Source organism: Zonotrichia albicollis, chromosome 3 (assembly GCF_047830755.1).
Source record: "Zonotrichia albicollis isolate bZonAlb1 chromosome 3, bZonAlb1.hap1, whole genome shotgun sequence".
Classification (NCBI taxonomy): Eukaryota; Metazoa; Chordata; class Aves; order Passeriformes; family Passerellidae; genus Zonotrichia; species Zonotrichia albicollis.
Window position 1 is genome coordinate 8,869,971 of NC_133821.1, and position 21,351 is coordinate 8,891,321.

At 45.4% G+C, this 21,351-nt stretch overlaps 2 protein-coding genes across 9 annotated transcripts in view; one reads left to right on the forward strand and one right to left on the reverse strand.

The window, feature by feature from the left end:
• Positions 1-121: 121 nt before the first annotated feature.
• On the reverse strand, positions 122-16,449 carry ANKEF1 (ankyrin repeat and EF-hand domain containing 1). Of its 8 annotated transcripts, none has more exons than XM_074536596.1 (11): positions 16,222-16,449; positions 15,966-16,161; positions 10,856-11,242; positions 10,221-10,420; positions 9,144-9,317; positions 8,555-8,678; positions 6,934-7,729; positions 4,168-4,394; positions 2,793-2,968; positions 1,445-1,582; positions 122-385 (listed from the first exon to the last, which is right to left on the reverse strand). In XM_074536596.1, exons 1-11 carry the CDS (start codon positions 16,447-16,449, stop codon positions 260-262), a joined length of 2,772 nt encoding a protein of 923 aa, XP_074392697.1. In that variant the 3' UTR covers positions 122-259. The 8 variants fall into 8 exon arrangements, 7 of the variants coding, with proteins under 7 accessions (XP_074392697.1, XP_074392698.1, XP_074392696.1 ...); XM_074536597.1 differs by having other exon boundaries at positions 15,966-16,089; positions 16,162-16,449; XM_074536595.1 differs by having other exon boundaries at positions 15,966-16,131; positions 16,162-16,449.
• Positions 16,450-16,478: 29 nt separating this feature from the next.
• The window catches only part of PAK5 (p21 (RAC1) activated kinase 5), a 151,024-nt gene continuing 146,151 nt past the window's right edge, over positions 16,479-21,351 (forward strand). Inside the window, exons 1-2 of the mRNA XM_074536601.1 lie at positions 16,479-16,611; positions 17,241-17,313. Coding sequence (XP_074392702.1) covers positions 17,265-17,313 — 49 coding nt within the window. The 5' untranslated portion in view covers positions 16,479-16,611; positions 17,241-17,264. The remainder of the gene's footprint in view (positions 16,612-17,240; positions 17,314-21,351) is intronic.

Below are 21,351 nucleotides of genomic sequence, written 5' to 3' on the forward strand. Positions count from 1 at the left end.
GCTATTCCATGAAGTATACTGAGCCAGCTCCAAGACTTGGAATCACATGAGGATAAATCTTTTTCCAGACTAAGCCCTCAACAAAAGATTGTGTGTTAGCAACATAATCTATGGAGGAAAAACTTGATATGATTTTCTTTTATGGTAGCTGAGATTTATTTACTGAGCACTGCACGATTCCTTCCTTGCACAGGAGTAGCCTTTTACATCTTTGTCTCCTCAAAACACGTGCTGAAGCAGCTTTTTCCAGATGCTGTGCTTATTTCTCAAATTTTCTATTGAAGAGGGTTGTAAAATCTGCCATGTGACCACAAAGAGCAGCGCGTTCACTGAGCAATACTCGCTGTTCTGCAAGCTGCATTGCTGTGGCATCAGGGCTCCATATCTACAAAATAAAGGTTTGTGTAGTTAATGTGGATGGGCCTTTTGCAACAGAGGCACTAAGCAGATACTGAAAGAGAGGCATGTTCTAGCACTCCTTTCCACTGTGAGACATAGAAAAGAAGCAGTGTGGCCAGCCAGCAGAAGAGAGGTCAACAACGCGTGTGTGTACAAACAGAGCATTCTCTTGTTGTCACTTCCAATCTGCATCATGCCATGGACTCCGATTACAGATAATGTGGGAAAGAAGATCTTAAGGTAATTATTTAAAATTACTGACTCGGGCTCATGATCCTCAGAGTGGAAAATAGTAATTAGCTGTAGAGTCATCAGCTATGCAGCCTCAGTCCTTTGAGAGCATTGTAGAAACTAGCATAAATCAGGGTTAGGGAAATGATAAACAAACTCCAAACACAATTGCTCAGCCAGCAGTGGCGTTCTTTTCCTTTTCAAGGAGGGAAAAAAAATACAAAAATTACCTCACTGTGATTATGTTGTTCTGTTTCTCAGTTATTTCTAAGCGTGTATGACAAGACCTGGACAGAAAAGTTGTATTTCCACTATTCCAACTCTAGGCTGCAAATATTTAGTGTGCTGTGATCCATCTAGTTCAGTAACTGTCACTGCCAAAAGTCATCATGTGATAACTAATCAACAGGGCAAGTTAGAAGTAGGCGCCCATGCTATGCAAATAGACTCCTATTTTTTAAAAGCAAGAGTATAAAAATACGTGTCATAAATGTAGTTTCATTTTTATTTTAAAGTGTGGTTCACTTTAATCCAATTTAAAAATCCGATAAGAGATTTTGATATATAAAACAAATATTTGATTTCCACAAATATATGTCATATATATATATATAATTATTATATTTATAATTTGTGTCATTATAAATTATGCATCCACAAACTCATTAATTTACTCTTGCTTGGTGGCAACCTCTCTACGTTGTGTCACATCATCTCTAAGCTAGATGAATGCTTGGATTGTTCTGGGCTTTGATCTCAGCATGAGATCTAAAGTCACCATGGAACTGCACCCCTGTTTTGCTGCTGTACGTACTTTCCTGGGTCTGAAGGAGATGTCATTTTTGTCTTCTCTCGGTGCCAAGGATTGCCAATAAGCAGAACTGTCCTTACGGGAACTCTTTGGCTTTTCAGGAACAGCTTCTTCCTCAGGTGGCGGAGATCCATCTGGAGACTGAAGGGGAAGAAGGTACCAATTTTACCAATACATCATGTTCACAAGCAAGGCATGCATCCTGCATCTTCTGATGCTCTGCTACAATGCTTACTGGGAGGGTATTTTTCTAAATCTCTTAAGAACCTGTTTCTGTCAAAGCTGATTTTTTAAAATCAAAAATTGCAAGGGCCACCCTTTTGAAAGGTAAAAGGCACCTCTCTTCCTTGGGCACTAAAACATTAACTGCTCTTTGTGACTCCCAAGACAGTCACCTTGTACCACGGGTGATCCCATCCTTTTCCAAGTGAGGAATGAACAGGCACCTAAGGTTGCCTTCCTCCTGCCTCTGAAAGTCCTGTGCTGTCCCTGACATTCAAAACCTTTGTGGAAGGGGATGCCAGCATTTAGCTACTGAGACACATTTACTGCACTGTCCAGGGCAGCTGAAGGACACCTCCAGCCACACAGATACAATTTCAGCTTCTCCCTAAATAGCAAGCTGGATGTGACTAAAAGTGCCACTGGTGAATCAGGAAGGTCTCATCCACAGGAGGAGAATCCAGATGCGGGCACGGAGGCTGGTGTCAGCTTGGGAATAGGGCAATGCTGAGCTGCTCAAGACTCCCAGAGGGTGCAGGAAAAACATGAAGAAATAAAAGAGGCAAACATCAGTGTGGGATTTGAGAAACATGACTTAGGTAAATAGTGGAAGAGGAAAGATATGGCATAAAATGGAAAATAGGAAGTTAGCAAGCCTGGTATTGTCTCAGTGAGTTCAACTAGGAGAATAAAAAACCTTTTAACCAGTTTGAAGGGTATTGCTCTTATCTTGTGAAAAAAGAGGTTCTCCCTTTAAGAAATTATGGTTACCAGTTGTTCAGTGTTTACCACAACAGAGCTGGATGAGCACATCCTTCAGGAGGAGGGAAAAAGAAAAGGAAATTTTTGTCTATGTCCATTAGTGATACAGGACATCATTCTGATGTGTCTGTGGAAGACATGAAATTTGTCTAATTAGCAAGACAAATTTCAACCAATGAACAAGTTCTAATGCTCATAAGAACAGTATGAGCATCTGAAAATCCTCACTTTAACAAAGCTGTCCAAGTTACAGCGTTAGAGAGGAATGGAAGTTACAGCGTTAGAGAGGAATGGGTAGCAAAGAATGAATGAAAGCAACTCCCTGCTAACTATTAGCAAATGAGTCCTTTGTTACCATCTCTCATACCTCTGTTTTCACAGATTTCGGTGGCTCTGGTGGTTTTGGCTTCCCACCTTTGCTTTGCTTTGCTTGCTTTGCTTCTTCTTTTTCTCGTTCTTCTGCCAAAATTTTCAGTTGATTTTCAAGCAGTTCAATTATTGCAGCATCTTCAAATATTTCAGCAAGATCAAGAGCACTCCTTCCTGTATTTAAAAAAAAAATATCTGTGTAAACCATGAAAATTAACTTTGGCACTGGTTTTCTGCAGCTGGACAATCAACTGAATTTAATATGGCCAGTATTTTATTACCCATCCCATATGCCAGCAGCATGCCTGACATTGGTGTGAGGACCAGTGGTCATCAGCACTGCTTGCAGAAATAAGACCTGGCAGACACCAGCCCTAAAACTCATTTTACAGGAATATTGCAGGAATTCTTATCTTGCTTGCTTTGCTCTTAATGTTCTGCCATTTGCAGCTTAATACACTGGTCCACAGGTTGTCATTTTGATCTCTGAGAGCTGAGAGCATTTAGCACTAGGAGATGGTCTGCATTCCTGACCTTGTGCTGTGCTGGCAATCTCCTTCTGCCTCTGCTTGCTCTGTGGCTGGCAAGGGAAAGCCCCCTGATGGAAATGAACAGCTTCAGTGCTTAATGAAGGAAAAAATCTGTCCTGGTTCTTATGAGACTCTGGCTGTAAAGTATCTGTGAGACTGAACTGCTGTGTGAATCACAACTCCACATGATATAAGGAATAGGAATACACATCCCTTCTACAAGCAGGGTTTCACCACTAGGCATTTTGTCTCATTGTGTAGCAATGCTGCTTCCTATGTTAGAGCAAGAGCTTGAAAGATGATGCATGTGAACTTTTCAATTACTCTGGAGACAGAGGAAATAACTCTGAAGGAGGGATCTGCTGTGAGGAGGTAACTCTTCAGTATCAGCTCAGATTTGGTTTTCTGTTAAATATTTTTTTCTCAGGACTTATATCTGCATGTAGAGCAGCAAGGAAGTCTTTTAACCAGCGCTGCCTGTGCCTCAAAATAAATCACTTAAATGAGTGGCAGACTATGCTCTGAGCCACAGCTGAAATCCAATTTTCCCTCAAATAATAATAACTAGATAGAATGTTTTCATTAAAGCCACTTATAACTCTGTATGTATCTTGTGAGGAGTAACAGTCTCCTGAATTGAGTAATTATTCATGTTACTTCATTTTCTAGATATGCAAAGCCCAAGAAAGCCTTTTTTCAATAATTATTCCAGACTGGAGAAAACTAACTGAACCTATTCCTTCATCCCAATCCTGACAGCAACCCTAAACACAGAACAGTTCTCCCAGTGTTCCAGGTGTTTTTAATACAGAATCCGCCTGTTTTGGAGACATTGCTATTTACCATTGCTGTTTAAAGCCTCGACGTCAGCACCTGCAGTGATTAAGAAATAGACCATGTCCAGCCTGCAGGCCTCAACGGCTCTCATCAGCGGGGTGGCCTCGCCTATGGACGGGGCATTGACGGCTGCTCCAGCCTTCACCAGCAGCTCCGCGATGTCCAGGTGTCCGTTGTAGCAGGCATGGTGCAGAGGGGTCCACCGGAAGTTGTCTGTTGCATTCACATCAGCCCTGCACAGGGTAGGAACGGCTGTGGCAGCTGGAGCTGTTGGGTGCCTGCAGGAACAGCCCCAGCTCCCCGGGCAATCAGCTGGAACTGCCCGCTGCAGTGGCATATTCAGTGTAAAGAGCTATTTTCATGTGGCTATTCTGAACCTGTTTCAGTCCCTGAACTTGGCATGGAATAGTAATTGTAAGTGTGCCTGGGTGCTGCTCATGTCTCCCCCTAAGCCATCAGTGTCTTTCACATGGAGCTTTTCATGGGTACAGCAAAAAGCACAGGCATTCAAACACCTTAGTCCTGTAAAAGGCTGCTTGTGCTCCAGCTTCACCGAGAATGGCAGAAAGCAGATTCAGGAACTCAAAAAGTTCCCTTCTGGGCCAAGAACAAGTGCTACAGGACATGTGGCAACACTGCAGAGCTTGCCTGCACGAGAGGGAAATGTTCACCTGTCCTTTTGGTGTTGCTGCCCTCTGCCTGCTCCATTCCTCTGCACTGGCTCCTCCCTTTGACAAACGAGTTACACAAGGTCTGCCTTGGGAGTCTGAGCACTGAAAAGCCATTCAGCTACTGTGCTGCTGGGCTAGGACCTGCTTCTGCTCCCAAATGAAACCTGGGATGCTCTGCAGAAATCAAGGGCTAGTTCACGGGAGGTCCCTGGATGAAACTGGGAGGAAAAGCATTACCAGCCCTAGAGGTCCTGAAGGGAGTTAGGGACACTGCCCCACTTACTTGGTGGACAAAAAGCTGCTGTCTTCCCAAAAAAAGAAGGAGGAAGGAAGAAAGAAGAAAAATTGTGAAGGAAGCTGCTTCCAGGGATAGCTGTTTGCTCTTCAGGTCAGATGATTGTCTAAATAAAAGCACAGATTCATCTGTTCTTCTTCCCTTGTTTAAATTTTTAATCTTTTTCAGAATTCTATCTTTGATGAGATCTTAGCACAGTAAATTCCCCGACCTACCACTATTATCTCTCTTATCTTTCAGTCACTAAGTGTTATGGTTTATTTGTAGGCAGTTTCCATTTGTTTTAATTCTCATTAAAATGAACTTCTTCGGTTATTTCACTTTCTCTCTCAACGCAACCTCTTTGCCTGCACTCAGACTCTGTCTGCCCCTGAACCCTTTTTCCTAACTTCATCCTATCAAAAAGAAACCAGTCAGTGGGAACAGGTACAATGCAGCACTGATTTAAAAATTCCTTGGCATTTTCTGCCCATCAAGCACAGAATTTCCCATCAGACCAAATTTCATTTATTTCTAATTCTTTCTGAAGGAAGATAGAAAGTAGATACCACCAATTTAATTTTAAACATAATAAATGTTAACCATTTAGCTGGATAAATGTTTTGTTTTGTATTCAATATGGATTTGTGGTTCTGTACTGAAAAGGTTATATTATAAAAGGTATTTGAATGCCTGTGCTAAACTGCAAGCCCATGCTGCTGAGAGATGCAAACCTAAATGCTACTGATAACTTTCCATTTTCATTTCTGTCTATTGAAAAAAATCTCAAAACTGGTACTATTTATTCAAGCTAAGTTACTGTGTTTCTAGGTCTTATTGTTAAATAGGATGTGACTCCAGTGGTGTCTGCTGAGGCTTGGGAAAAGGAGTAGAGATTAATCTGGTGGATTAATTTGGTAGCTCCTACACCTTTATCTTCAGAAAACCTGAATATACACATTACTCAATTTTCCATATGCTCTAGGAATGTCAGTGTAATTACCAGCGTGTGGAAAGATCCATTTGCTGTTAGTCTTTGCAGGAACCAGAGCAATGACTACAGCCCCTTTCCCTGATATATTAATATTAACATGAATTCTATCTATGCATAGTAGAGAGAGAACAGAGTTAACGTAAATATCTTTGGAGAATGTTCATTTAAGCAATTATGTGAAGGACTGTAGGACCACAGCAGTGTGACAATAAGAGATTATGCTATTACACAAGTATGACTGAATCTTTTTGAAATTGCTTTCATTTTTAAGGTGTCATTGAGATTTTTCACAAGTGTGTCTGCAGGCTACAGAATTGCTGAAGCACTTCTAAAATGAGGAGCAGGCTAATTAGTAGCAGGGGCTTCTGATGTAAATCCTGCTGCTTCAGCCTGCCTCAGCTGCAGAGGAAAGTGGAGATTTAAACCAAGCATATGGAACAGGAAAGTCCAGGATTACCTCAATGATTTCAGTCAAGTCCTTCAAGTCAGATTTCCCCAAAATCATTTCCCAGTTTTGAGAGTTTGCTTGTGAGGATGTACTACTCGATGCACTACTACTTGGGTATGAACCCCTGCTGCTGACCAAATATCAACAGCCCAGACACCAAAAATTGCAGTCCTGGGGACAAACTTGGCTCTTGGTTGTTTTCATTTCCATGCTACTAAAATATGAAAAATAATAAACTTACCCCTGTGACTTGAGATCTTAGGGAAGTAACTTAAATGTTATGTAAGCAAAAAACAAACCATAGCCTTTTGCATCCAAATATTCAGTGGACATTTATGCTTTTGAAAGCCTTCCCAAAATAGCAATTAAATTGAAATTATCTTACCCCTTTTCCAGAAGAAACTCCACAAGAACTATGTTGCCACTTGCACATGCAACCATCAAAGGTGTTTTGTAATATATATCTTTCATGTCTACTGGCACGCCCTGGTCGAAGGCTCTCTGCAGAGACACAAAGTCTCCTTCTCTGACCAGGTAGTTGATATCCATGAGGGTTTTACTGGGCTCCTCCATGTACCAGGCACGGTCATCGAACACGGGGTGGGCGGCGTGGAGGGCGCGTTTCAATCGCTGCTCCTCGGGGATGGTGGGGACAGCCTCCACCATGTAGGTAGGGAGGCCATCTTCCCTGAGGGGGCGTTCACTCTGGGGCACCACGCACACTGGCACAGGGAGGCCTTTCTTGCCTCTCCTTCTCGGTGGCTTCTTCTTCTTCTTTGGTTTGGGCCCAAAGGATGAGAGCAGAAAATTTTTCTGCAGGTATCTTGAGCCTTTAAAAAAATCATCCAGGCTGATCTTGTCAGAAGATACTTCATGCTTTCTAGCAAGAATTTCTATTTGTTCCTGATCCACGGTGCCCCAGTGCTTCCGAATGACTGCCATGAAATCCCTTTTGGATACTATCCCCTCGTCTTCCTCATCAATCTCAAACTCCTTGCGGATGGCTTCCTCGTGCTGCAGGGACCAGTCGTACACCTTCAGGTACCAGTCAAGGGTCTTATCTGGCTTCCTTGCGGCTTTTTCAGCTTTGCGCAGCACTGTTACTGCTGCTTTGAACCCACCGCCCTTGGCAACATCCCTTGCGGTCAGCTTTAACAAGTTGGTCCATGTAGGATCACAGCCTAGAAATATGGACACAGTATGGCTAATAATGCAGTGGAATTCCTACTTTTGTAATATAAGAAACTTGTAATACACAGGCAAGTCGTGGCGACGGCCTACAATTTTATATAAATAGCAGTGGTAGGTGGAACCACATCACTGATCCCAGGCTGGAAGGTCAGCCACATGTCCATTTTTTTTTTTCCAAAGGGAGAAGCATTGAGCAGCCTGTATTTATTTATCCACCCATGAATATGTATAAAGAGAAGTTCAGTGGAAACTTTACATTTTTACTTGAAGTGGTGAGCAAGGTTAAGAAGCAAACTAAGATTAAGGTGTCATTTATTTCTATATCCCAACATTACCATTTGGCAATGGATCACAAGAACAGGATGTGGGATTTTGCATGGTGCTCTTGGATCAAAGCTTGAAGTGCAATGATCATCTGATCAAGTCAGGAAAGGATCACAGCTGCTTCAAGGCATGTTTCAATACCCATGGGTATGAAGTTTTCCTCATGACTGCACAGAGATTTTTTTTTAAATTATCATCAAATCAAAAATGTATTTTCTATTGGAACTTTCAATACAATGCATCTAAACCAACTAAACCCAGAACCACCTAATTCTGTCCAACACTAAGTTATACAACCTCCTGATGTTTCTGCTGCTTTCTTTGAGAAATGTTTTCTCATCCACATGAGGTATGAGCCTCTGTTAGGCCCTTCTGAATAAGATTTTCGCCACAGGTACCCAAATCCTTCAGAGATACCCAAATGAAATCTGTCCTTTAGCATAGAAATAGAATACAGGTAATAGTTGTGAAGTAATTTAGTTTTCATGTACCTCTTTGTCCTATATACCTGCAGCAGTCTGTAAATCCTCCCTCTGCAGCATAATGAAGTGGTGTGTTACCACTCATAGCAACCAGTTTCAAGTCTGCACCATAACCTGAAATAATCGCCAGAATCTAGAAAAACAAACAGAGTCCCACCAAAAATCTTGTCTGTTCTTAACATGTGAAAATGTAAGATTGATTTACAAATAAATGCAATATATGACATTCCCATTCTAATAATGAAGTTCTCTCCCATGTCCAGCTGGTCAATGCACATATAACAATAATGTTTTCTATAGCATTATGCTTATTTAACTGATGAAACAGAAACCTTGTGTAATTGTAGACACCAAGGACAATCTTCTTGCCAGCTCACTGTGAACCCCTGTCTGGCCTATCACTGCTGGAATCCCTCTGATGCTTACAAAGAATCTGCTTTTGATTACTGATCATTATACTTTGATCAGCTGAGATAACGGACTCAAACAAACCCCAACAAAAGCACACTCCAAAAACCCAAAGCAAAGCCCTGTAACAACAAAAGTCCCAGCCAGGTTTGGCTTTGCAGCAGTGCTTTCACAGCACAAATGTGATTACCTCAAGGAAGCCTCCTTTGGCCGCAAAGTGCGCAGCGCTGTGTCTGTCGAAGTCGAAGAGGTTCACGTTGGCTCCCCGCTGCAGCAGAGCCAGCACCACGTCTGCCGCGCCCTCGCGAGCCGCCTCCATCACCGCCGTGCGCCCCGTGGCCTGCGGCAGCACAGAGCGCTCGCACTGGGAGCCCCCAAAACACAGCCTCACAGGGACTGCAGGGCAGCCTTCAGAGCCTGCTCATACCAGGGCTGCCAGCAGAGAGCAGGCAGATGCCAGCAACTCAAGTACATTGAAGGCTTAAGTCCCTTCAATAATGCCCAATCAAGTGCTTAGTTAAGGAATCCTGCATTCTGTGGGTATCTTCTCATGTATATTTACAACTTCTAACTCAAAATACCACCTCAGATTACAAAAGCAGGAGCATGAGGAGCTATGGCTGGGGAAGACAAATCAACCAGTGAATTTCACTATGGTTCTGTGAAGAAAAGTTCACTCGATTACATTAATATTGTCTTTTCCTAGATAATAATGGATGTTTGCTTTGGATAACTCCAAGGGAAAGCCTGAGCTTCTTGATTTATCAACAGCACAGAGCTTCAGTCTTTCAGGTCTTTGTTAAATTAGGGAGCAAAAAAATAAATGATTAGGATATACAAAAGAGAAGAAAGTTTCTCATGCCTTTTTCCTGCCTTGATTGCTCATCAGATTTTCCCTACCTTTTAGCGAATATTCACTAAAATAAGTTACCTTTTAATGAATACTATTTCAACTCTGAAAATCTAAGGACACATCAAGGCATATACAAATCAGCAGTGCTCCACTGAAGTACAGTGAACTGCAGCTCCTAACAGCTGACCCAGTTAACATGAAAGTTTGGGGAAATATTTGCACTCCAAACCTACAAAAATCAAAAAAAAATATTTAAATCCGTCTCCTCCAAAAAGGGTGGTACAGAAGAGGGGAAGAGGTATGGCCACATAGTTAAGCAATTTTCACTGCTTTATTATTTTAATGTGAGGATTTAAGGTCATGTACTCTGCTCTATACTCCTGTATCTGTTCTTAGTTACACAAAGGCTCATACCGGGTCTCTTGCATGGGGATCTGCTCCTTTCTCCAAGAAAATGAGGCACATATCTTTAACCTCATGAGCATTCTCACAGGCTTCTAGAAGCAGAGACCTCCCAGTCGTGGTACAGCTGTTGACATCTGCACCATAATCCAAGGCAATCTCCAGGCAGTGGGTATGGCGAACTGTAGGTACAAGGCAGTAAAACAAAACACCTGCAAAGGAAACCAGTGGGGGTTAGGGTGGAAAAGGAAATTACCAGAAGGGTTGTGAGGCTGTGAGCTTCACAGCTGACCAGTCTGCAACAGAGACCCCTTCACTGAGGGTGAAGCCATGCAAGAAAAGATTTCTACTTCAGAGACTTTACCTGAGGAGAAAGCCAGAGCTCAGTATGTCACAGGCCATGGGAGGAATGTGAGTCTCAATTATAAGTTACCTCTCAGCTCTCTGCTGGGGAGACATGATTTAAAGGCCTCGACTCTTCAGGAGGAATTATTTTCATTTTCATCAAAGCTGTAATGGCTAACAGCTTCTGTTGGGCTGTAAGGATAACCCTCAAGCACAGCTCCTCTCCACAGACAGACACATCACATGTAATAAGTGTGCCACAGAGTTAAGGGATTGCATTATGGTACCTCCTTCTCACTCACCTTTCCCTTCATTATCCCCAGCAGTCATGTCTGCTTTAGCTGTTGCTAGTAGTTCCAGAATGGCCTCAAAGCCCTGCTCAGCTGCCTTCATGGCTGGCGTGCACCCCATGTTGTCGTGGACGTTGGGGCTCGCTCCGTGCTCCAGCAGGAAGCGGCACATCTCAATGTCGTTCTTCATGGTGGCCACGTGCAAGGCACTGTATCCTTCCTTGGGCTCTGTGTAATTAATCAGATCTGGGAACCCCTTCTGGATCAGGTTTTCTATTTGCTTCTTGTCTTTCTCGTGAACACACTGTAGAAGTTTGTAGATCTGTAAGTTTAGAAGCCTCTTATCTACTGGTAGCATCCCAGGATAGGGACGATTTTCTTTTTTCAAGGAAATACTTTCTGCATGGACAAAAAAAAAAATATGTAATCTCACAGAGGACATTATAATGACCTGCCAGTACAATCAGGAATCAGACCATGTTCACAGCATGAAAATATCCACTTTACCTGGACAAAACATTAGGTTTTAACTAATTTATCTTTTACTGTGGGCAGCACATAGAGAGGCTATATAAACCCAAGTAGTACCTTACAAAATTTTTCTTTCTAGTCATCCATCTATTCTGAAGAGGTCTCATTCAAGGAGAAAATTAAGTTAAGAAGCTGTAGGCTAACTGCTCTCCATTCAAGGAACTGTTATAATCTACAATTACTTGGAAGCCTAAGGGGAGGCTGTTCATCTGTTGTTTTCAATGGGGGAAAAAGTCACAAGACACTGTGTCCTCTTCACTTCCTGAAACATAAAATTGATACTAAAATTTTTATTAACATCACCTCACCAGAGGTGGGTTTTTTTGGGTTTTTTTCCTGGTAGCTGATGCATGAACTTCCTGCTAGGTTATGCAGATAAAAGAGTAAGTCAAATTTCTCTGCTGCAAAACCCTTGGAGGAAAAAAAATACAGACTGCAGGGCACTGGTCTGGGAAAAGGTTCTTCCATGTCCTGCATCACAAGCTTCTTGAAAAAAATTCAGTGCAGGACTTTGCACTTGCCTCAATTCTGGATGTTTTCCAGTTTTTTTCTTTTAGGTTTTTTAGCCTCTTTTAGCTAGTCTCAGCTCTCATGGCTGGAGGGTTAGGAAGGGTCAGACATTGTAGGGACCATTTCTGAAGCTTTCCTAAGTGGACAGGAGGCTTCCTAGCAGCTTCAGCAAACCTTTGGTCAGCCTGTCCTCCAGAACTCTTACAGGACATGCAACACAAAAATGTGAAGGAACACTTGGGATTTGGTTTGTTTGGGTTTCTTACTAATTGCAATGTAGTCTGTAAATGGGACCACTCAGCATCTGCCTGGCTACTCTGGGTGCTTTGTGGATGTCTGTGACAAGGGGAGATTGCAGAAGATGCAGAAAGATGCACGATTCCAACAGGCAGGACCTCCCATTCTGGGGAGGAAGCCTGAGGGAAAACTGCAGGAAAAAAAGAAAAAGTTGACTGAAGGTGAATCATGTTGGGAATGGTCAGAGAGGTAATTTTTGTACCATAGGTACAACTTGCCAGTTGTAGTTTCTGTAGCTATTGCCTCTCATTTCTTTGGAAGTTCTGTGTCCAGCCTGGTTTTGGAACAGAGATTGGGTCAACTGCTGGCAGATTTCTGAGCACTGTGCCTCTTGTTTTCCCTGCCAGACAAGGCCCTCAGCTCCCTCCCTGAGCACCCCACTGTGCTGGGTGAAGGTGCTGTTATTAGAAGCTGCTCCCTTGCAGAAGTGTTTAAGTGGGTACTAAAATGCAAAGATTTTCTCTCTGCAATGAAACCTGCTCTGAATAGATCAGCTGCTCTCAGATGTTCTCCATTTAAACATGGAATTACTTAAATCCTTTTCTGTTTAGGTCTCACATAACCCTCATTCTGATCATAAACAGGTATGTCCTTACATCAAACAATTAAATCTTCAGGTAGCAATAACTTAAATCTGTCACCTGTGGCTTGTTCATTCTCATCCCTACCATGTTGTTCTTCCTGTGACATTTTGTCCAGTGAGAGGGAAAAAATGCAGAGATTTTTATCCTGCTGACGGGAATTACACCTGTAGCAACCTTGTAGTCCTGAAGCTCAGAGCTGAGAAATAAGGGTACTTCAGAGTAATGCCCTGCGAGAAGTGATCACTGGAGTCCCCACAGAGCCTGCCTTTTAGAGCCTGAAGAAATTTCTGAGCAAATCCTCAATACAGGAAGTTTTTTTTCTGGCTACTGAGCACAGGGAAAAGTTGTGATGCAAACTCTGCAGGGGCTGTGAGGAGGAGCAGCAGGAATGTTCTGCAGGGAAGGCTCTTACAGTACTTACACCACTGAAATTCAGCAAAAGAAAGATACTTAGATGGAACTGACAAGCTTAAATGTTCTTTTATGCTTTTGTTCCACTTCCCACCATCCTGCAGCAGTAAGGAACTTGGGTTTACTTCCATAAAACTTTCTTCCCACTGTTATTCATGATTTGCAACTGGATTTTTTTCCAGAACTTATTTTGGATGAAAACTTGCTTTTTCTTCCTTTCTTTCTCCCCCTGAAGCAGCAAACACTGAAGTGACATTCTCCTTGGACATAGGTTAGTAATGCCACAGAACATGAGCAGAAGTGCACTTGGTAAAAACCTGTTAGTAACTAATCTTTGATGAACAAATGTGAACAAATGGATATAACATTCAATACGTATGGATTTGGATTTATTTCATGGATTATCTTGGAGATTCCTTGAGATACTTGCTCCCTATAACCTCTGCCCCATGCTGAACATGAGACTGATGGCACACCTTACACTTACTGCACACTTTCATTTTTGCTCACAGTGGAATGCACAATTGAGTACCATTTTAGTTCAGATCAGATTTTTTCTGGTGCTTTTGAGGTGCTTATCACAGTATTCTTTTAATATTTCACATGCAGCAATAAAATTATTTCCATGAGCAGAAGTGAAATTATTTTTATCACAACAGTCAAGTCTGTTATCACAATTCAGCCACCACTGAGTCCTTACCCAGTTTAAAGTCTTTGCTTCAAAGCATTAAGAACCAACAATTTACATGAAAACAACCATATCATTTTAACTGTTACAGTTAATATTTCTTTGCAGCATTTTTTGAAAGTGACTTGATCAAGTTTTATTAGAAGCTTCTAAAGTAGCAGCATCAAAGAAACACAGGTGGGATAAGAAATTCTACCCAGGGTCATGTAAAGTTATAAACAAGGGAAAAAAGCTTCTAAAATGAAAACTGCAACATCTTGTCAATTTTCATTGTAAATGAGTAAATTGACTAGTGGTAAATGCTAATAAATTTACTAGAAGTAAATGCTACCAACGCTGTGTATTTCATATATTTTTTTATCACTTCACCTATAATAGGTGGTTTAATGGAAAATGAGGGATTGTTATTGTGGCTTTGAGACAGCCGGCCTCTGGGAGGGCTTCATGAAGCTGTAACCACAAACCCCAAGCCTGTAGTGTTTGCTTAGCAGCAATTTTATCTGCGGACAAACATCAACAGACTCGCTACCTTCATTCTGCCAGCTTGTGTCATTGTTCTGATGGAGAGCATGAACTCATTTCAAATCCAGATTAATCCTTTTCTCAGTACACCTGGCATTAAGAAAATAATTTTAGTTGGATTCCTGTTTTCCCACAAAGCTTTCCAAGCTGTGATGGAGGTAAATTGATAGAGAGGGAACTTCTGGTGGCCACTGATCTCATTCCCTGTCTCCCAGTCAAAGCCTGCTGCCTGACTGCTGCTGGAAGCACTTGTGACTCTGCCTTAAAATCTTGCACAAGTTTTGTCAGTTTCAACATTTCCAGTTGAAAACATCCCTTTAATTATCTCTATTCACAAACCAGTAAACAAAATTTTCATGTGTTTTATCTTTAGTGGGAGAAAATAGCTGAGCACTTTCTAAATTTAATCCCTTTGCATGCTGGGCACAGAGATAAGCACGAGCCCTATATGTCAGTATAAAAGGAACCAATATGGTAACAGTGCCATGCTATATTTACAGCTTTACGTGAATAATTGCACTGGATTTTTAGCTGTGACTAAGGCTTAATAGGAGTGATGCAGCAAAATCTTCCCAAAACCGAATTCCAGTTTCATGAATAGCCTATAGTGCTGTGGTTTTTCGGTGTTAATTCTCCAATGGTGCCTTGCTTTGGGCTGAGGCACGGCTGAGCACAGTGATGGGCACTTAGGTTTGAACTGAGCAGGTTTCAATGTCGTGTGGAGATCTCAGCCCAGATCCAGTCCTGAGTGCTGTAAAGGCAGTTCCCAGGTTATGGCTGGGCTGGATCAAAAGGTGTGCATCCTTTTGTCTTCAGCTTGCTTTGCAACTTCCAGTCACCCCAGTATCCATTGAAACTGGGGTGTAATGGAGCCCTGAATGCCCGCTCCTGGCAGCCCTGATTGCCCGCACCTGGATGGATCCCTGATTGCTCGGACCTGGATGGAGCCCTGACTGCCTGCTCCTGGCAATCAGCTTAACGAGCAACACCTGCGGGACAGGGGCTGGGGGGTGGCTCCTCAGCCAGGAGTGCCGCTGGCCCCCAGGGAAGCTTCTGGAAGGCTGTGGAGCCGGGGAGTGGCTCCTCAGCCAGGAGCCCAGCCGTGCTCCAGGGAAGCTTCTGGAAGGCTGTGGAGTCGGGGGTGAGGTGCTGCTGCGCTCAGGAACAAGGTGAGCAGCAGCGGTTGGTTTATTTTCCCTGGACTGCGACTCAGAGGAGCGGGCGGCCTGTAGAGGAGACTGGCTTTAAGGGGAGTTAAAGTGCAGCTCCAGGGAAGCTGCTGGAAGGGGAGGATGCTGGAGAGCCGGTGATGACCCAAACGGTGTTCCCTGCCAAGGACGCGCCGCTCTGGCCGTGCGGACACCCCAACGGAGGTAAATGCCAGCGGCGAGAGGCGCAGGCCGTGAGGGGGGCGATGCACAGCGCGCCCGTGTCCGGCGAGGCTGCGCCTAGCCCTCACAGCGCGCCCGCTCTGCCCTGGCCCTCCGCAGCGCCGGGAGCCGCCGGCTCGGCCCCGCCGCCCTCTCGCCTCCATGCCCAGCGGCGGCGACAGCGACCCTCGGCAGCCCGGGGCACTCACCTGAGGGGGAGGGCGCTGAGGGCTCGGGGGTCGCCGCCGAACCCTCGCCCGCCTCAGCGGCAGCATCCGGACCCTCGCCCGCCTTAGCGGCTGCAGCCGGACCCTCGGCGGTCGCTGCCGGTCCCTCAGCGGCAGCAGCCGGACTCTCGGCGGTCGCTGCCGGTCCCTCAGCGGCAGCATCCGGACCCTCGCCCGCCTCAGCGGCAGCATCCGGACCCTCGCCCGCCTCAGCGGCAGCATCCGAACCCTCGCCCGCCTCAGCGGCAGCATCCGAACCCTCGCCCGCCTTAGCGGCCGCTGCCGGACCCTCGGCGGCCGCTGCCGGACCCTCGCCTTCCTCAGCGGCCGCCGCCGGACCCTCGGTGGCCTCAGCCGGACCCTCGCCCGCCTCAGCGGCCGCCGCCGGACTCTCAGCGGCCGCAGCCGGACCCTCGCCTTCCTCAGCGGCCGCAGCCGGACCGTCGCCCGCTTCAGCGGCCGCCATCGCCGTTGTGGCCGTCTCCTTGGCAACGGCGTCGGGCGGTTGAGAGCCGTGAGGCGGTACCGGATCCCCGCGGTGCCGCCGCGTCCTCTCGGTGCCCTCGGTGCCACAGGATCCCCTCGGTGCCACCGGATCCCCTCAGGGCCCCCGGCTCCCCTCAGCTCGGTGAGGAGCAGCGCCCCGCCGGGGGTGAGGCGGGCGCTCGGGAAGGACTTGGGTGTTGCGGGCTCTCTCTCCTTGAAGCTGGCTTACTCGCCAAGCTTCCTTTTCCTCCCCCGTGGGAAGAAGCAACGCTGTGCGGTTGTTCCGCCTCCAGACTTTTCTGGAGTTGCCAGAAAATGGAGTGGTGAGGTGCGCGTGTCCCCTAACGGCCCGGCCATTCCCATAGGGTCTGTGTAGCACGATAATGGAAATGGGATCGTTCACAGTCAGTTGGACAGAAAAACCTGTATTAACAGGAGAAAAATGCCAATGAATGGGGAAAAACCCTCAGAGCTTGTCAAGTGAAGTCTAAGTCATTGTAAAAGGCAGCAGCAGTAACCCTGGGACTGCCCGAGCTCTGTATCTGCTTTCCGTTCACTTCTTTTAGTGCCGAATTCCCAAATGCCACAGCCCAGCCCTCAGTGCTCCTGCCAGGCCCGGTAGTCATGTATGTATGGGATAACTGCAGCAACGCTGCCTGTCTTGTTCCTGGCCAAGCCTGGCAGCTGAATTGTTTGCAAATCACCTCTAGCATTAGGAAATAAATAAAAAAAAAAAAGAATTGTTTTTTGATGTGAAATTTCTTCTGCCAGGAAAGTGGTGACACAGCTGGATGCATGTCCAACAGCATGGAAAGGCGTTTGACGAAAGCCATGGGACTGTGTGGTGAGTCACAACAAGAGAAAACATTATTTTAGCATAAAGTTTCATTATTTATCCTGCAATGAGTGCCATTCGTACAGCAGCTATTTGGTGTTAGCGCTCTGTGGTGTGAATTGGCTGGACTGGTAGTGATGCACTGTTGTGCCTTGGTGTATTGCTTTCCTTTTTGGAAAATATAGCGTAGCAAAAACATAGGCCCTTCTCTTTCTCCTTGGCTGCACTAAATGGTTGATGCAGACATGGCACAGTAGAACATGTTTCCCAGCCTGTTCTTTGTTAGATTTTTGCTGTTGTTGTTGCCGCAAATAAGTAGGCACATGTCTTGGCTAAAGGCCTGGGGTAAATTCTCCTTTTTCACTTTGTTGAGCAGCACACATTAAATTCCCATTAGAAAAGTTAGCACATGTATTTTGAAATTTAGTTCAATGTGGAAGTAACTGAATATCCTGTCTGAAACATCTGCATGCCTTTTCTCTGGAAGTTGTGGAAACACCATAACCAGACTATAACCACTCTGGGCACTTGGTATTCCACCCCAAATGTGAATGTGCATGTAACTGCATGTGTATATGTTTAGATTCTTATGCTTGATTTATTTTCTCATGGTGATCAGCTTTCCATGAGCATTTTGAGAGTGATAATGAGGATTCGGGATGCAAGAAGCAGCTCAGCACCATATTGGATGGTTCAAAGCAATGTGGTTTCAAGAGCAGAGGTGTTGCTCTCGAGTTAGGGTACTGCAACGTCTCCAAAATAAATAGGATTAAAATTCTCAGAGAAATTCAGAGTATTCCCTGCCTATAGAGATAAATAAAGCTCACCAGAGAAAATTGTTCCAAGGTCTGAAGCCTCAAGTTGCTGGGCTCTTTCTGGCTGAGAGAGCTCAGTTTTGGAGGAGTGGTGAGCCACTGCAGGAGTGCCAGTGGGATGGTGCTGGTAGGAAGTGACTGCAGTAAGGCAGTGGTAACTGGCTGCCCCGAGGAGGAAAGGTGTGAGGTGCCCCGGAGCTCCCAGAGGCAAAGGTGGGACACACAGCACAGCCCGAAGTGGGCCCCGTGTCCCCGTGCCCTGACAGGGCCCCAGGTGTGCCGCCGCCGCCGGGCGCCCACGGGAGGGCAGCGCTGCCGCAGCTCCGTGCGCCGCGAGTGAGGGCGGCCTTGGGGCTGCTCTGTCCTGGGTGCTGAAAGCAGCTCCCGTCCCGCCGGGACATCCCTCACAGCCAGCGGGGAGCTCCGCTGCCTTCGTGGTGCCCTGCATGAATGCAATCTGTGGAGCCCACGGCTCAGAGGTTTGGCCCACTGTGTCTGACAATGAGATCGCTGCTAAATCATGTCCAAATCAAGATTATTCCAAAGAACGTTCATTACTGACATTTATTACTGTTTCCCCCTTGTTTTATGTACTCTTAAGCATTAACCTCAATTGTTCCTGCAACATACATTCTTCCCCGTGATAGGTAAAGTCCCCATTACTGACATGCTCACTTTGCAGCTCCAAAATCATCTAATTGCACATGAAAATGTTTCACTGCTGAACGAGTGCTTCCAAATATTCAAAATACAAAGGCTGTGAAGTTTTGTTTGGTGCTAGCAGAAGGTGACAGGCTGAGAGCACTGCTCAGTCCCTCCTGGAACATGTGGGACCATCCTCTGCCCTCCTCTGTTCCGCTGGCTGTCTCTGCGTGGTGCTGGGTTTCCTCTGTGGGTGCCAAAGCTGTCCCACAGCTGACCTCTGGAGGGAGGCTGTGCACCACAGGGGCTGCATGGCCCTGGAGTCCTGATGGCATCGGGGGAGCTGCGCTGGTGACAGCCTGGCTTCAGCTGCAAGGTGTGCTTGAGGATTGCCTGGCTTGTGCTTAAGCCTTTGCACTGGGGAAGTCATTATCACTGCTATTCATCTCTCTGGATTCTGATGCTACTGCAAAAAATCTGCTATGTGGTGCATTCCACCCAAAATCTCCTCATTCAGACCTGCCAGCTTGGGAGAATGACACAAATGTACACATTTGGCTAATTCTGAAGGTCCTCTTGGGAGCTGTGGTGGGGGCATTGCTCCAGCGGTGCCTTCTCAGAGAAGGGAAGTGGTCTGCTCCCTGAGACAGCCTTTGTGTCTCACAGCAGCACAGCCTCCTCAGGACTGTGCTGGCAGGTACCACCCGGCTCCTCCTCCTGAATTTCCTGGCATCTGCTCTGTTTCTGGTTTTGATGCTGCTGTATGAAGCTGTTGGTGTCACTCACAACAATATACAGCTTATAAACTGGCTTAGGTTTTGCACTCTTCTTTATACTCTTTCTATAAGTGCTTTGTCAAAACCAACACTGACTCTTTCTACCAATTAATATGCACTCTTAGGAATAGGCCTTTTCATCAAGGAGAAAATCCATGAAATAACTGTTAGGTCCTTGATACTGTGTCCTTGGAGAAGAGACTTGGGAGGAAAGCTGAGTCTCTTTTGGTGTGGTTGTTTTCAAGGGAAAAAAATCCCAAATTGTCAGCAAGGCTTATCAAGACAAATAGTGACAAAAGCTGATGTGTTTTGCCAAGAAGTTCTCTGTTGAATGCAGCTCAGATCAATGCTACATAGAGAAACAGTCTCAGGAAAGGGTCTGCAGCAGGTTAACTGGGTTTTTGGAGAGGGGTGTTTCAGGTATGAGTAATGTCAATGTAAGTTTGGTTGTGGGGTTTGGGGGGGGGGGGGTTGTTTGGTTTTTTCTTTTATCTTTGTCCTAAATTTTTCCTAAAACTGTTTAATTTTTGGATGTCGTTAGTACAGATTTCTTGTACGCCCCTGCACTTCAACTTGACTTGAGGTAAAGGTGATTTCAGAGTTACTGAGGAAGAGGGCGGCGCTCCTTAGCCGGGGATGTGGCTCAGTAAGAAGGGATGGAGGGGCAGTCCAGCAGCTCTGCGCTCCCAGCACATGCTCCCCAGGGTGACTCTGGGATCCCCAGAGGCAGGGGAGCCCCAGGGCAGGGCGGGAGTTCACTGCAGAGCTGGCAGCTCTGGGAGTCCTCAGAGTTCAGCACTGGCTTGGTTAGCGAGGTTTGTTCACTAAAACCTTCAGTTACTGATCCTGCAGCTTCTGTACCCTGTGGCACTTGGGGAGGAGGGAATGCCGTGCCCCTTCCATCACCACTTCCTATGAGGGTCTCTTTGCTGCTCAGCCCAGGCATTCTGAAATTATTTCTGCTACTTATCTTCATGTTTACTTGTCTAACACTGTGGCTTGGAACACATAGAACTCAGTGGGAGGATTCCAGATGACTTCAGTGGGATGTTGTGTTAATAACAAACTCTGACTCTCTTTATTAGTTCTTTATCTGCAGATCATAATGCTAAATTATGGAAGGAATAAAGATGATAATTTTGTGGCTGGTTTTCAGTTAGCTTCCAAGCCGGTGGTTAGGTGGCAATGAAAATACAAACTGCCTTATTTGTCCCATGGGCTCTCACCCTGTCACTGTATCCTGTTTAAAATCCTATGCACTGCAAGTTCTCAGTTTTCAAGGTGAGGGAATAAATGTTCTGGAGTCTTTCTCGTCTTATGTTACATGAGGCTATTGAAATATTGATCACATGCTTCACCCCATACGCAGCAAATAAAGAACTTCCAGTTGGAAGCTATTTAGTGTCTGTGAGGCAGATCTGATGGTGCTGGCTCTCAGCAACTTAGTGCAGTAGCTTTTAGAAATGCCAAGAGAAGGGAGACAGTGTAACGGGGCAGAGATCAGCACTTGTACCCTGGGCCTGATGGAGAAACCTCCGGGCTTCAGAGCTGCTCACGGAGGCCAGTGCTGCTTACTGCGAGGGAGGGAGGGCAGTCTGCACAAAGAACAGCTGAGGGCACGAAAGCAGTGCTCCAAAGCAGTGCAGGGCTGCTGAAATCCCTGAGGTCACGCAGGGGGAACTCCTAGACAAGAAATTGATTGGTTCAGTTGGAATAAGCCTCATTCCTGTTCCCTTGCTTGGCCTTGCTCAGTTGTGGTTAAATGAGGAGAGGGATGATAATCATCTGATTATCCTGCTATTGACAGTCTGGGG

Excerpts from the sequence above, each read along its gene's own strand:
- ANKEF1 (XM_074536593.1), bottom strand. The coding sequence starts at position 16,449 with ATGGCGGCCGCTGAAGCGGGCGACGGTCCGGCTGCGGCCGCTGAGGAA. Across the intron at positions 10,421-10,855 it reads TGGGGATAATGAAGGGAAAG|GTGTTTTGTTTTACTGCCTT; the intron begins GTGAGTGAGAAG and ends TTTCCTTTGCAG. Across the intron at positions 1,583-2,792 it reads CGAAATCTGTGAAAACAGAG|TCTCCAGATGGATCTCCGCC; the intron begins GTATGAGAGATG and ends CTTCCCCTTCAG.